At 56.3% G+C, this 12750-nt stretch overlaps 1 protein-coding gene across 1 annotated transcript in view; it reads left to right on the forward strand.

Annotated features, from left to right (window-relative positions):
- Positions 1-12750, forward strand: part of LOC309593895 (IgGFc-binding protein-like) — a gene marked incomplete at both ends in the record, with an annotated part of 50852 nt that overhangs the window by 19323 nt on the left and 18779 nt on the right. Inside the window, 23 exons of the mRNA XM_082319046.1 lie at positions 301-572; positions 846-938; positions 1445-1585; positions 2138-2394; positions 2498-2582; positions 2714-2797; positions 3224-3356; positions 3605-3655; positions 3724-3816; positions 4059-4078; positions 5217-5473; positions 5576-5660; positions 5792-5881; positions 5998-6239; positions 6335-6618; positions 6728-7005; positions 7299-7897; positions 8278-8842; positions 8994-9193; positions 9295-9675; positions 10021-10307; positions 11009-11280; positions 11554-11646. Of these exons, the coding sequence (XP_082175172.1) occupies positions 301-572; positions 846-938; positions 1445-1585; positions 2138-2394; positions 2498-2582; positions 2714-2797; positions 3224-3356; positions 3605-3655; positions 3724-3816; positions 4059-4078; positions 5217-5473; positions 5576-5660; positions 5792-5881; positions 5998-6239; positions 6335-6618; positions 6728-7005; positions 7299-7897; positions 8278-8842; positions 8994-9193; positions 9295-9675; positions 10021-10307; positions 11009-11280; positions 11554-11646 (4862 nt within the window). The remainder of the gene's footprint in view (positions 1-300; positions 573-845; positions 939-1444; positions 1586-2137; positions 2395-2497; positions 2583-2713; positions 2798-3223; positions 3357-3604; positions 3656-3723; positions 3817-4058; positions 4079-5216; positions 5474-5575; positions 5661-5791; positions 5882-5997; positions 6240-6334; positions 6619-6727; positions 7006-7298; positions 7898-8277; positions 8843-8993; positions 9194-9294; positions 9676-10020; positions 10308-11008; positions 11281-11553; positions 11647-12750) is intronic.

Below are 12750 nucleotides of genomic sequence, written 5' to 3' on the forward strand. Positions count from 1 at the left end.
CTGCATCTCACTGTTCCTGACCCCAGAGAGAGCGGGCCGCGGCCTTGGCGTGATGCTTTTCCCAAGCTGTTGCGATCGCGACTGCCTCGGCCATTTGTTTCTGTCCACCTGATGCCACGGAGGGGAATGGTGACTGTGGGCCACGTTGCCCACCCTTGCGGGTGACAGCCGTGGGTGCCTCGTCTTAGCGAGGGATCTGGACTCCAGAGGCTGAGGTTTTGGCTGGGGAGGAGGTCAGGAAACAGCGTGGCTGGGGTCCACAGGCTGCCGTGAGCTCAGGGCTGTCTGTCTGCTTTGCAGGTGTCACCCAGGCCCCATCCCGCCTGCCTCCTGCTCCCCTTCCGAGGAGGAGGCAGCTAACAAGCAGTGTGCAATCCTCACGCAACTCGGTGGCCCGTTCCAGCCATGCCATGCAGTTCTGCCGCCCAAGACGTACTTTGAGAGCTGTGTCTATGACCAGTGTGCCACGGGTGGCAGCGCGGAGCACCTCTGCAATGACCTGGGGGCCTATGCCGCAGCCTGTGCTGAGGCAGGCGTTGCTCTGGGAGACTGGAGTGCTGGCACTGTCTGTGGTAGGTGTTCTGTTGATCTCCTTTGTGGCCCACATTCAAGGAATGGGGCAGCTGTGGTGCAGGTTTCTCCGCGTGTCACCCAGCCGCTCTGGTGGGCCACCAGCCCTTGGGTGAAGAGACTCTTTGTGACAGGGATACCGTGGAATGACGCTCTGTGATTCCTGCCCAGGGCCTCTCTGGTCGCAGCGTTGGGTGCTTGGGAAGGGTGGGCCAGCTGCCTGCAACAAATCTCCCATGTCGGTGCAGAGCTCCTCTAACTCTCTCTTGTGCTAGGTCCATCGACACCCAAACCCACCATCCCCTTGCCAAGCACTACAACACAGCCTCCACGCACGCCGTCAACACCAAGACCCACACCGACCTCAGGTACTGCCGTGTTCCATTCCCATCTTCTACTGCTTGTTGAAACTGTTCATTTCACTTCCTCCAAGGCCCACCACCCCGGTATGGAGTGTCTGTAGCGAAGGGGCTGCGCGTCTCTTTCTATCCTCCAGCTATGCTGGTGGATGAGCACTTGAGCGCTGGAATTTTTGCTGAGGAGACACTGGGCAATCCCTGCCCTGGGCCTGTCTGGTCATGGCGTTGGGTGTTTGGGAAGGGTGAGCCAGCTGCCTGCAACAAATCTCCCATGTTGGTGCAGAGCTCCTCTAGCTCTCTTTTGTGCTAGGTCCTGGTACTCTTGTCTCCTGTCCATGTTTGTTACTGGCTGTGCTAGGCACTCTGCTCGTGCATTTCCACTTGGCTGGCCATCCTTACCCGGCCATGACCATGCTAGGGATGTAGGTGTGCCCTGTGTGACACAGGGAAATGGTGACCCCACCCTCACTCTAGAAACTCTGCTTTCCTTTCTGCACCGTATCCATCTCCCCCAGGAGACTGCAATTTCACCTGCACATTCGACAATGACTTCTGTGAGTGGGTCCAGGCAGATTACAGCAGCATTGACTGGATAAGGAACAAGGGTCCAACGCCCACGCAAAATACCGGCCCCTCCTCTGACCACACGACAGGAGGTAGGAACAGCAATCTGTACACAGTAGACCTTCAGGCAGAGGGGTGTTCCTGGGAAGACAGTGACAAACCTCTTCTAAAAGCGAATACAGGCCACGTGTATTTGTGTATCTGTATCTTGATCCAGAGCCGTTTCTGGCAGTCTCCCCGAGAGCCAGAGCCTTCCTTTAGGAAGATTTTCAGCCCTGGGAATCAGTTTGTGGTACCCACAGGTCAGGCAAGGACCTGCCATGCAATGGGGAAAGTAATGCAAAGCTTGATGACACGGCTGTCTCAGGGGAACAGGAATGGGTCTCTCTTTTAGGAGACGCTGGCTTCTCCAGAAGACAATGATGAGTGGGCCCCGAAGCTGCAGAGCCATGCGAGCAGGGTTCATAGGTGGACCCAGGGCTGGGGAGGGTTACGGCTAGCGAAGGACCTGTGTTTGCTCTCCCCTCCTTTCGCCTGACTTGAACCGCAGCAGGCGGTACTCCCAGGACTGTGCTTGGGTTGTCCCTGGCTGCTTTGTCTAGATTTGATATGCGTGTGACAGTGTGGCTCACGCTTTGTTTCAGACGGCTACTACATCTACCTGCAAGGGAGCAACGCCCTCCCCGGCTTTGTGGCTCAGCTGATCAGTCCGGTGTGCAGTTCCGAAGGACCGCACTGCTTCCGCTTCTGGTATCACATGTACGGAGTGGCTGAAACAATGGCGCTGCGGGTGTACGTGGCTAAGGGCGAAGAGCTAGTGCTGGTCTGGAGCAGTACTGGGAACCACGGGGACAAATGGATCTTGGGAGAGGTCATGGTGAACAGCACAGGAAACATGCAGGTAAGGGCACAGGCTCTCACTGCCATCTGAGATGAACTGTGCTTTCTAAAGGAATTTCACACATGCGGCCGGAGCTAATGCTGGGAACCATCCCTTCCTGTAGATTGTCCTGGAGGGAGAATGGGGTGAAGATCTCCGGAGCGACGTAGCATTGGATGATCTGTCCATCGAAAAGGGACCCTGCACAGGTACAAGGCTCGGCTTGGGGAAGGGCAGCTTGAGGAACATTATGAGTCTTGTGGCAGTCAATGTAGCTTCTGTCTTGAACAAGAGCTGGTCAAGGAGGACTGATTTGCTTCTACCATTGTCTCTTTAGTAGGCGATGTGACTCCGCCACCACCAGCCACCACCACCACCAAACCTTCAACACAGGATCCCACACCAACAAACATGCCAGACACAGGTGAGTAGAGTAGACCAGTCATGGGGCCTGAGAGATGTCACCAACTGAGGTGCCAGGCTGTGTTAGAGGCAGGAGCACAGCTTGTCTTGCAGAGCCCTGTGGGCCAGTGATGCAGCCTATGGCCAAGCAGCTGTCCTCTGGGAGAGTGGAGCATTGGCACTGCCTGCAGTCACTATTTAGTTCGTGTATTACAAGGCCCACAGCCAAGACACTGAGCATAGATATTGAAGTGCCTAATCTGCTTTTGTCACCCACCTGTGCTGGTGGCAGAACCCTTGAGTGGCAGGGCTCTTTCTCAGATGACACTGTGCGATCCCTGCCTTGGGCCTCTCTGGTCGTGGTTTTGGGGTGTTTGGGAAGGGCAGACCGGCTGCCTGTAACAAATCTCCCAGGTTGGTGCAGATCTCTAACTCTCTCTTGTGCTAGGTCCATCAACCGCAGGACCTGAGACCACCTTGCCAGACATCACAACGCAGACTCTGCATACACCAAGACCCACACCGAGCTCAGGTACTGCCATGTTCCATTCCCCTCTTCTACTGCTTGTGGCAAGTGTTCGGTTAGCTTTCTTCGAGGCTCATGGCCAAGGGATGGAGTGTCTGTAGTGCAGGACCAGTGTGTCTCCTTTTATCACTCACCAGTGCTCTGTGGAGAGCACTTGAGTGCAGAAACCTCTGCTGAGGAGACACTGTGCAATCCCTGCCCTGGGCCTCTCTGGTCATGGTTTTGGGGTGTTTGGGAAGGGCGGACTGGCTGCCTGCAACAAAACTCCATGTTGCCACTGACCACTTCTGTGTCTCTCTGTAGGTCCACTTCCTTCTACACCCACAACCCCACGGTGTTGGGTGTTTGGGAAGGGTGGGCCAGCTGCCTGCAACAAATCTCCCATGTCGGTGCAGAGCTCCTCTAACTCTCTCTTGTGCTAGGTCCATCGACACCCAAACCCACCATCCCCTTGCCAAGCACTACAACACAGCCTCCACGCACGCCGTCAACACCAAGACCCACACCGACCTCAGGTACTGCCGTGTTCCGTTCCCATCTTCTACTGCTTGTTGAAACTGTTCATTTCACTTCCTCCAAGGCCCACCACCCCGGTATGGAGTGTCTGTAGCAAAGGGGCTGCGCGTCTCTTTCTATCCTCCAGCTATGCTGGTGGATGAGCACTTGAGCGCTGGAATTTTTGCTGAGGAGACACTGGGCAATCCCTGCCCTGCGCCCGTCTGGTCGCGGTGTTGGGTGACATCAACCTATTATCTAGGTCGACTAGTCAACACAGGGGTAAGGCTAGAGGCAAGAAATTGCTTCTTCTAGAAGTACCAGAGGTGATTACCAAAGCCAGCGGAATTGGCCGCCTAAGTGTGAGGCTATGACATGAAAAGGCATTCTATAACCTCCTTCCAATTCCGAGACAGTACTTCTCATCCCAGTTTTTAAGCAGTAAAAGGACATGTCAGACCATTCTCATTACGATGTCTAGATTTCCACCTAAGCAGGACTTTTAGAGCCAGCTGAACGCTACTGTGCCAGCTTTGAGCAATTTGCAATGACCAAGGATTATGATTGTGGCACCGTGTAAAAATACAGGATATTAGTGCATTATGGTGACTATTGAGGAAGGGACTTGTAAAAAACCACACAGTCTTAGGAACTTAAAATTTCATATTTTATAGTCAATTTTTCAGTCCTGGTCACTTCTACTCATTCCATTATAATATCTTCATATTTTTCATGAACACGCGTGCATGAGACCTAGAAGGGCATTGTCAGAACAGAGAGAAGATTCCAAACCTCATTGTGGAAACTGTTTTTCTTTCTGTACCGTATGCAGCTGCACCAATAGCCTGCAATATGTCCTGCACATTTGATGTTGACTTCTGTGAATGGGAACAGGAAACCAGTGACAACTTTGATTGGATAAGGCACAAGGGGCCGACACCCACACCAAATACCGGCCCTTCCCACGACCACACGACCGGAGGTAGGAACAGCAAAGAATACCTGGCTGTGCTTCTCTTGGAAGAGGGCAAGGACCCTCTTTTAACAGCAAAGCCAGGCCACGTGTTTCCTAAGCTCAGTCCAGAGCCTTCTGCAGCAGTCAGGAATCTGTTGTGGGGTGGATGAACGGTGCAGGACATTGATAAGCATGTGACCTGTTAGCATAAGTTCCTGTAAAGAGCCTTCAGCAAAGGCATATCCAGGCTGAGACTGGATCGCTGTGGCACTCAGCATTTCCTTTAGGAGGCTTTCCTTTCCCTAAGTAGGAGACCAGTGTAATCTGATGGAAATCCATTGGGGGACTGAAAGTTTAATGAAGGTTCTGGGTGAAGAAATGTTGTACTGTAGACGATCTGCAAATGAAGTGACTTGCCTTGTTGTGGCCCATTCATGCGAAAAATTGACACTCTGCTGTTTCCAGATGGCTATTATATCTACCTGCAAGGAAGTAAGCAACAGCCAAGTGATGTAGCCCGCTTGGTCAGTCCCGTGTGCAGTTTGGAAGGACCGCACTGCTTCCACTTCTGGTATCACATGTACGGAGTGGCTGAAGCAATGGCGCTGCGCGTGTATGCAGTCCACAATGAAACATCAACACTGGAATGGAAAGATGCTGGAAGCAAAGGGGACAAATGGAACTTGGGAGAGGTCACGGTGAACAGCACAGGAAACGTGCGGGTAAGGGCGCAGGCTCTCACTGCCATCTGAGATGAACTGTGCTTTCTAAAGGAATTTCACACATGCGGCCGGAGCTAATGCTGGGAACCATCCCTTCCGTAGATTGTCCTGGAGGGCATGATAGGTGAAGATTTCCGGAGCGACGTAGCATTGGATGATCTGTCCATCGAAAAGGGACCCTGCACAGGTACAAGGCTCGGCCTGGGGAAGGGCAGCTTGAGGAACATTACGCGTCTTGTGGCAGTCAATGTGGCTTCTGTCTTGAACAAGAGCCGGTCAAGGAGGACTGATTTGCTTCTACCATTGTCTCTTTAGTAGGCGATGTGACTCCGCCACCACCAGCCACCACCACCGCCACCACCACACCTTCAACAGGGCATCCCACGCTACCACCCGCGCCAGACTCAGGTGAGTAGAGTAGACCCGTCATGGGGCCACCGTCCTTTGTGCAGGGCCTGCCGGGCAGCAGAGGCGGCAGGAGGTGCTTAACTGAATGTTTCCTCTGGTCTTTCCACTGTGAGTAGGGACCTGCGTGGTGGAGGGAGACCCTCACTACCACACGTTCGACAAGCAGCTCCACCACTTCATGGGCACCTGCACCTACACCCTCTCCAAGCTGTGCGAGAGCAACAGCTCGCTGCCCTACTTCAACGTGGAAGCGGCCAATGAGCACAGGGGAAGCAACACTCGCGTGTCCTATGTCCGATATGTGGATGTCGACGTGGCTGGCCAGCGGATAAGGCTGGGGAAGGGTGGAGCAGTGACGGTAAGCGCAAGGAGGAGAGGCGGTGGGGCTGTGCGAGAGGAGAGAGCTGCGCCAAATGGGTTGCTCCAACCCTATCTCGGTTTCTGTCCTTGCAGGTCAACGGAGTGGCAGAGCTCCTGCCCTGCACCCCATCCGTGGGCGTGCAGGTCTCATCCAGCGGGTTCTACACTGTGGTCACGACAGACTTTGGCTTGAGAGTGAAGTTTGATGGGAAGCATCGGGTGGAGGTGATGCTTCCGAGCACCTTTGGGCAGAAGGTTTGTGGCATGTGTGGGAACTACAACGGGATGGCAGCAGATGACTTCCTGAACCCGGAAGGGGTGATGGAGCCAGACTCCACCAGCCTGGGCAACAGCTGGCAGGTGTCCAACGACAGCAGGTGCGTGTGGCCCCCCAGCAGGTCTGGGGACGTGTCGGGCAAGGGGAGGGGGAGGCACCAGGAGAAGCCCACGGATGACCCAGGGGCCCTTCTGCCTGTCCTTCCACAGCTGCGCAGCCGGACCGCTCCCCACCCCAGCCTGCAGTGAGACGGACAAGCAAGTCATTGCCAGCAGCCGCTTCTGCGGGCTCCTCACTGACGCCAGCGGCCCGTTTCAGATGTGCCACGCTGTGGTGAGCCCCAGCGACTACTTTAACACCTGCCTTTATGACCTGTGTGAGCTGGGGCTGGATCGCGAGGCCCTGTGCAAGAGCTTGCAGTCCTACGCGGACGCCTGCCAGTCGCTTGGTGTCAAGATACCTGTGTGGAGGAACGCAACCTTCTGCCGTAAGTCCACACGCGGTGCCGCGGATCGTTCCTCTCAGGAAAACACAGAACAGGAATGAAAGAGTGGGGTGGGGAATAAGAAATAATTTTATTAGGTGCGGTGGGGATTTACAGGCAGTTGTCAGTATTAGAGGCACCATTTTCTGTTTCATTTGATCAGGTATGACTTAGAATACTCACGGAGCCAAGCAGACCACAGAGAAAACACAGACTCTTAATTTTTCAGAGGGGAAAATACAGAGCAAAGCAGTGTTATGTTCCCCAAGTAACGGCCATGTCTTCTGTCTCGGCAGCCATCACCTGTCCAGCCAACAGTCACTATGAGCCCTGTGCTCCAGCCTGCCCTGCCACCTGTGTTGACCCGATGGCTCCTGCTACCTGCAGCCTGCCGTGCGTGGAGGGCTGTGTGTGCGACAGCGGGTACCTGCTCTACAACGACCGATGCGTGCCCAGCCAGCAGTGCGGGTGCTGGCACAACGGGCAGCACTACCCCGTGGGCTCGGAGTTCTGGACGGACAACACCTGCTCCTCAAAGTGCAGGTGTCCCGCGCAGGGAAGCAAAGTCCAGTGCGCCAGTGCCTCGTGCCCTGCGGGCCAGTACTGCGGGGTGCAGGATGGGAAACCCGAGTGCCTCGAACAATCCTACGGCATCTGCCACGTCCACGGTGACCCTCACTACACCACCTTTGACAAGGTGACGCACCACTTCATGGGCACCTGCACCTACACCCTGGCCAAAGTGTGCTCCAACACCACCTCCCTGCCCTACTTCAATGTTGAGGCCAAGAACGAGCATCGTGGGAACACCAGAGTGTCGTATGTGCGTGAAGTCCTGGTTGAGGTGTACGGAGAGCGCATTGTCATTGTCAAGAAGGAGAAGAGACAAGTGCTGGTAGGCAGCGGGGCTGGCAGGAGCGTGGCGCAGCTGCAAGGCGGGGCTGGCTTTTCTTGGCAGGGCCTGGGCTGTACCAGACACCTCCATTGCCCCAAGCCCGGGTGGGTTCCCTTGCAGCCACTAGGTTGCTTTGTTTTCCCTTTCCGGAGGGGTTGGAGGCGGGAGAGGCAAACGGGGAACGTGGCCCGTGTTGAACAGAGGCCCCTGCAGAGTGCAGAACACAGGCACGGGGCCTGCAAGCCACAGGGGCGTCTGGGTGTGAGGGCATCATGGGCGCCGGTTTGCCGGGCCCGGCCTGGCAGCTGATTTCCCTGGGGCAGGAGACCCCAGGGAGGCCAGGGACAAGTCCCGGGCCCATTGCGGTGTGTCTGCCCTAGGTGAACAATCTGCGCAAGACCTTGCCGGTGAGCGCAGCGGGAGGTGCCGTCACGGTGAGCAGGAGCGGCCGCTACATCGTCCTGGAGACAGACTTCAACCTCAGAGTGTCCTACGACACTGACCACTCGGTGGAGGTGAAGGTGCCCACCACCTACTTCAACCTGACCTGTGGCATGTGCGGGAACTTCAACAGCCGGAGAGAGGACGATTACATGATGCCCAACGGGCAGCAAGCCGCGGACTCCAATGAGCTGGGGGAGAGCTGGCAGGTCCCAGACGACGACCCCTCTTGCGGTGTCCCCTCCCCCCCCGGACCCTGCGGTGCAGAAGAGGAGAAGCTCTACCGATCGGACCAGTTCTGTGGCATGCTGACTGCCAGGCCTGGCTCTTTTGAGAGGTGCCACGCCGTGATCAACCCCCAGAGCTACTTTGAGACCTGCTTCTATGACCTTTGTGCCCTGAATGGTGGCCAGGAGGTCCTGTGTGCTGCTCTGGAGGCCTACGCTGACGCATGCCAGGCAGCCGGCGTGAGTCTTCTTCCCTGGAGGAATGCCACCTTCTGCCGTGAGTACCTGCCTTGCAGTTGCCAGAAGGGGAATGTGCCGCTCCCCGTGCCCAGAACCGCTGGCCAAAGCAAGTCTTTGGTCGTCCCCTTCCCAGGAGGTCGTCCTTCCTTGAAGGCTTGCTGGTCCTAATTGTCCCCTTCCCATTGCAGCCCTGCCGTGCCCCGCCAACAGCTACTATGACCCTTGCATGACCGGCTGTCCTGCCACCTGCGTTGACCGACAAGCCCCGCAGAACTGCTCCAAGCCCTGCGTGGAGGGCTGTGCGTGTACCTCTGGCTTCCTCCTCAGCGGAGACACCTGTGTGCCCGAGGCCCGCTGCGGCTGCCTCTTTGAGGGCAACTACTACAGCGTGAGTGAAAAGCCTGCCCTGGCTTGCCCCCCTCCCAGGGCACTCCCTTGCCTCTACTTTCCTGCCTGACGCGCTGACGCTCGGTGTTCCTCTGCCCGCAGGAAGGCGAGTACTCCGTGAACGAGAACTGCACTCGCAAGTGCTGGTGTGAAGCCAACGGCCAGATGGCTTGCTCTGAGTTGTCCTGTGGTGAGGACGAGGTCTGCAAGATCCAGAACGGCCAGAGGGACTGTTACCCAGCCAGCACTGCTCTCTGCCACATCTACGGCGACCCGCATTACAGCACCTTCGATGGGAAGCTTCACCACTTCCAGGGCTCCTGCAACTACACGGTGGTGACGGGCTGTGACAACTCCTCCGTTGGGTTCAGTGTCACCACCCGCAACGAACATCGCGGCAGCCAGAAGTGGACAGCTCTGAACTCTGTGGCACTGTCCGTGGAAGGCCTCCACATTGCACTGCGCAAGAACAAGGCGGTCTACGTAAGCCCCTCATTTTTACACCTGGAAACAACACATGCCCTAGGCACCATTAAGTACCACTCTGTCCCCAGGAAGAGCTTGATATTCCCTGAGCCTGGAGCACGGCGAGGCTCTGAGCGGGGCAGATAGGGCTGCTCGCGCAGCAACAGATTCTCGGCTAGTTTTCCTGACCTTTCGGTGTGCCGTAGGTAGAGTCGCCGCCGTTCTTGTAGGCCTGGACAGGGTTTCCCATGCCATCAGTGCTCCTGACTCACTGGGCCCTGGCGCCATCGCAGTGAAGAACAGCGACCTCTCAGCGGAGGGCATCTCTTTATGCTTCTGTCTCCCTCTCTCCCCCTCATCCAGATCAACGGTGCTCTGGCCTCCCTGCCTGCTTCTCCTGCCCCCGGTGTGAACATTTCCCTGAGCGGCTCCTACGTGCGGGTCTCTACCAAGCTGGGCCTGCAGCTGCAGTTCAATGGGGACCATGAGCTCCTAGTGCAGGTGTCTGAGAAGCACAAGGGCAAGCTGTGTGGGCTGTGCGGGGCGTACACTGGGAGCCAGCAGGACGACTTCATGCGCCCCGACGGGGTTGTCGTGCCCAACTTCAATGACTTTGGAGACAGCTGGATGGTGCCGGATGAGGAGTGGGCGTGAGTCCTTGTTCCGTCGCGTAGATGACGGACAAAAGGGAGCGTGGGGGAGGGGAGCTGTGAGGGGCGCAAGGGGGGAGGGGCGGTAACGGCAGGCATGGGGCAAGGGAGAGGAGGCAGGCAGCTGTGGGAACGCGTGTGCGAGCACACAGAGGCTCCACGGCAGTAGGCGTATCGTCCTTGCGCCTCACAACCCTGCTTCACCCACCAGCGGGATGTCCTGTCTGCAACTGGGTGCCAGACGTGCGGCCGTTCCCCTTTCCCCTCAAGGCTGGCTTGCTTGTGCCAGCGTCCAGGCCCCCCCGCCGCGGTCAGGGTGCACGGTGCTCTCTCCCCCTAGGCGCTCTGCTCTGGGGTCCTCGGTGACCTCTGTGCAGGGCCCCGCTGTCCCACTCCAGACGCTGCATCTCACTGTTCCTGACCCCAGAGAGAGCGGGCCGCGGCCTTGGCGTGATGCTTTTCCCAAGCTGTTGCGATCGCGACTGCCTCGGCCATTTGTTTCTGTCCACCTGATGCCACGGAGGGGAATGGTGACTGTGGGCCACGTTGCCCACCCTTGCGGGTGACAGCCGTGGGTGCCTCGTCTTAGCGAGGGATCTGGACTCCAGAGGCTGAGGTTTTGGCTGGGGAGGAGGTCAGGAAACAGCGTGGCTGGGGTCCACAGGCTGCCGTGAGCTCAGGGCTGTCTGTCTGCTTTGCAGGTGTCACCCAGGCCCCATCCCGCCTGCCTCCTGCTCCCCTTCCGAGGAGGAGGCAGCTAACAAGCAGTGTGCAATCCTCACGCAACTCGGTGGCCCGTTCCAGCCATGCCATGCAGTTCTGCCGCCCAAGACGTACTTTGAGAGCTGTGTCTATGACCAGTGTGCCACGGGTGGCAGCGCGGAGCACCTCTGCAATGACCTGGGGGCCTATGCCGCAGCCTGTGCTGAGGCAGGCGTTGCTCTGGGAGACTGGAGTGCTGGCACTGTCTGTGGTAGGTGTTCTGTTGATCTCCTTTGTGGCCCACATTCAAGGAATGGGGCAGCTGTGGTGCAGGTTTCTCCGCGTGTCACCCAGCCGCTCTGGTGGGCCACCAGCCCTTGGGTGAAGAGACTCTTTGTGACAGGGATACCGTGGAATGACGCTCTGTGATTCCTGCCCAGGGCCTCTCTGGTCGCAGCGTTGGGTGCTTGGGAAGGGTGGGCCAGCTGCCTGCAACAAATCTCCCATGTCGGTGCAGAGCTCCTCTAACTCTCTCTTGTGCTAGGTCCATCGACACCCAAACCCACCATCCCCTTGCCAAGCACTACAACACAGCCTCCACGCACGCCGTCAACACCAAGACCCACACCGACCTCAGGTACTGCCGTGTTCCATTCCCATCTTCTACTGCTTGTTGAAACTGTTCATTTCACTTCCTCCAAGGCCCACCACCCCGGTATGGAGTGTCTGTAGCGAAGGGGCTGCGCGTCTCTTTCTATCCTCCAGCTATGCTGGTGGATGAGCACTTGAGCGCTGGAATTTTTGCTGAGGAGACACTGGGCAATCCCTGCCCTGCGCCCGTCTGGTCGCGGTGTTGGGTGACATCAACCTATTATCTAGGTCGACTAGTCAACACAGGGGTAAGGCTAGAGGCAAGAAATTGCTTCTTCTAGAAGTACCAGAGGTGATTACCAAAGCCAGCGGAATTGGCCGCCTAAGTGTGAGGCTATGACATGAAAAGGCATTCTATAACCTCCTTCCAATTCCGAGACAGTACTTCTCATCCCAGTTTTTAAGCAGTAAAAGGACATGTCAGACCATTCTCATTACGATGTCTAGATTTCCACCTAAGCAGGACTTTTAGAGCCAGCTGAACGCTACTGTGCCAGCTTTGAGCAATTTGCAATGACCAAGGATTATGATTGTGGCACCGTGTAAAAATACAGGATATTAGTGCATTATGGTGACTATTGAGGAAGGGACTTGTAAAAAACCACACATTCTCAGGAACTTAAAATTTCATATTTTATAGTCAATTTTTCAGTCCTGGTCACTTCTACTCATTCCATTATAATATCTTCATATTTTTCATGAACACGCGTGCATGAGACCTAGAAGGGCATTGTCAGAACAGAGAGAAGATTCCAAACCTCATTGTGGAAACTGTTTTTCTTTCTGTACCGTATGCAGCTGCACCAATAGCCTGCAATATGTCCTGCACATTTGATGTTGACTTCTGTGAATGGGAACAGGAAACCAGTGACAACTTTGATTGGATAAGGCACAAGGGGCCGACACCCACACCAAATACCGGCCCTTCCCACGACCACACGACCGGAGGTAGGAACAGCAAAGAATACCTGGCTGTGCTTCTCTTGGAAGAGGGCAAGGACCCTCTTTTAACAGCAAAGCCAGGCCACGTGTTTCCTAAGCTCAGTCCAGAGCCTTCTGCAGCAGTCAGGAATCTGTTGTGGGGTGGATG

The sequence above is a fragment of the Platalea leucorodia genome (assembly GCF_965183815.1).
Source record: "Platalea leucorodia genome assembly, chromosome: 8".
In the NCBI taxonomy this organism is placed as follows: domain Eukaryota; kingdom Metazoa; phylum Chordata; class Aves; order Pelecaniformes; family Threskiornithidae; genus Platalea; species Platalea leucorodia.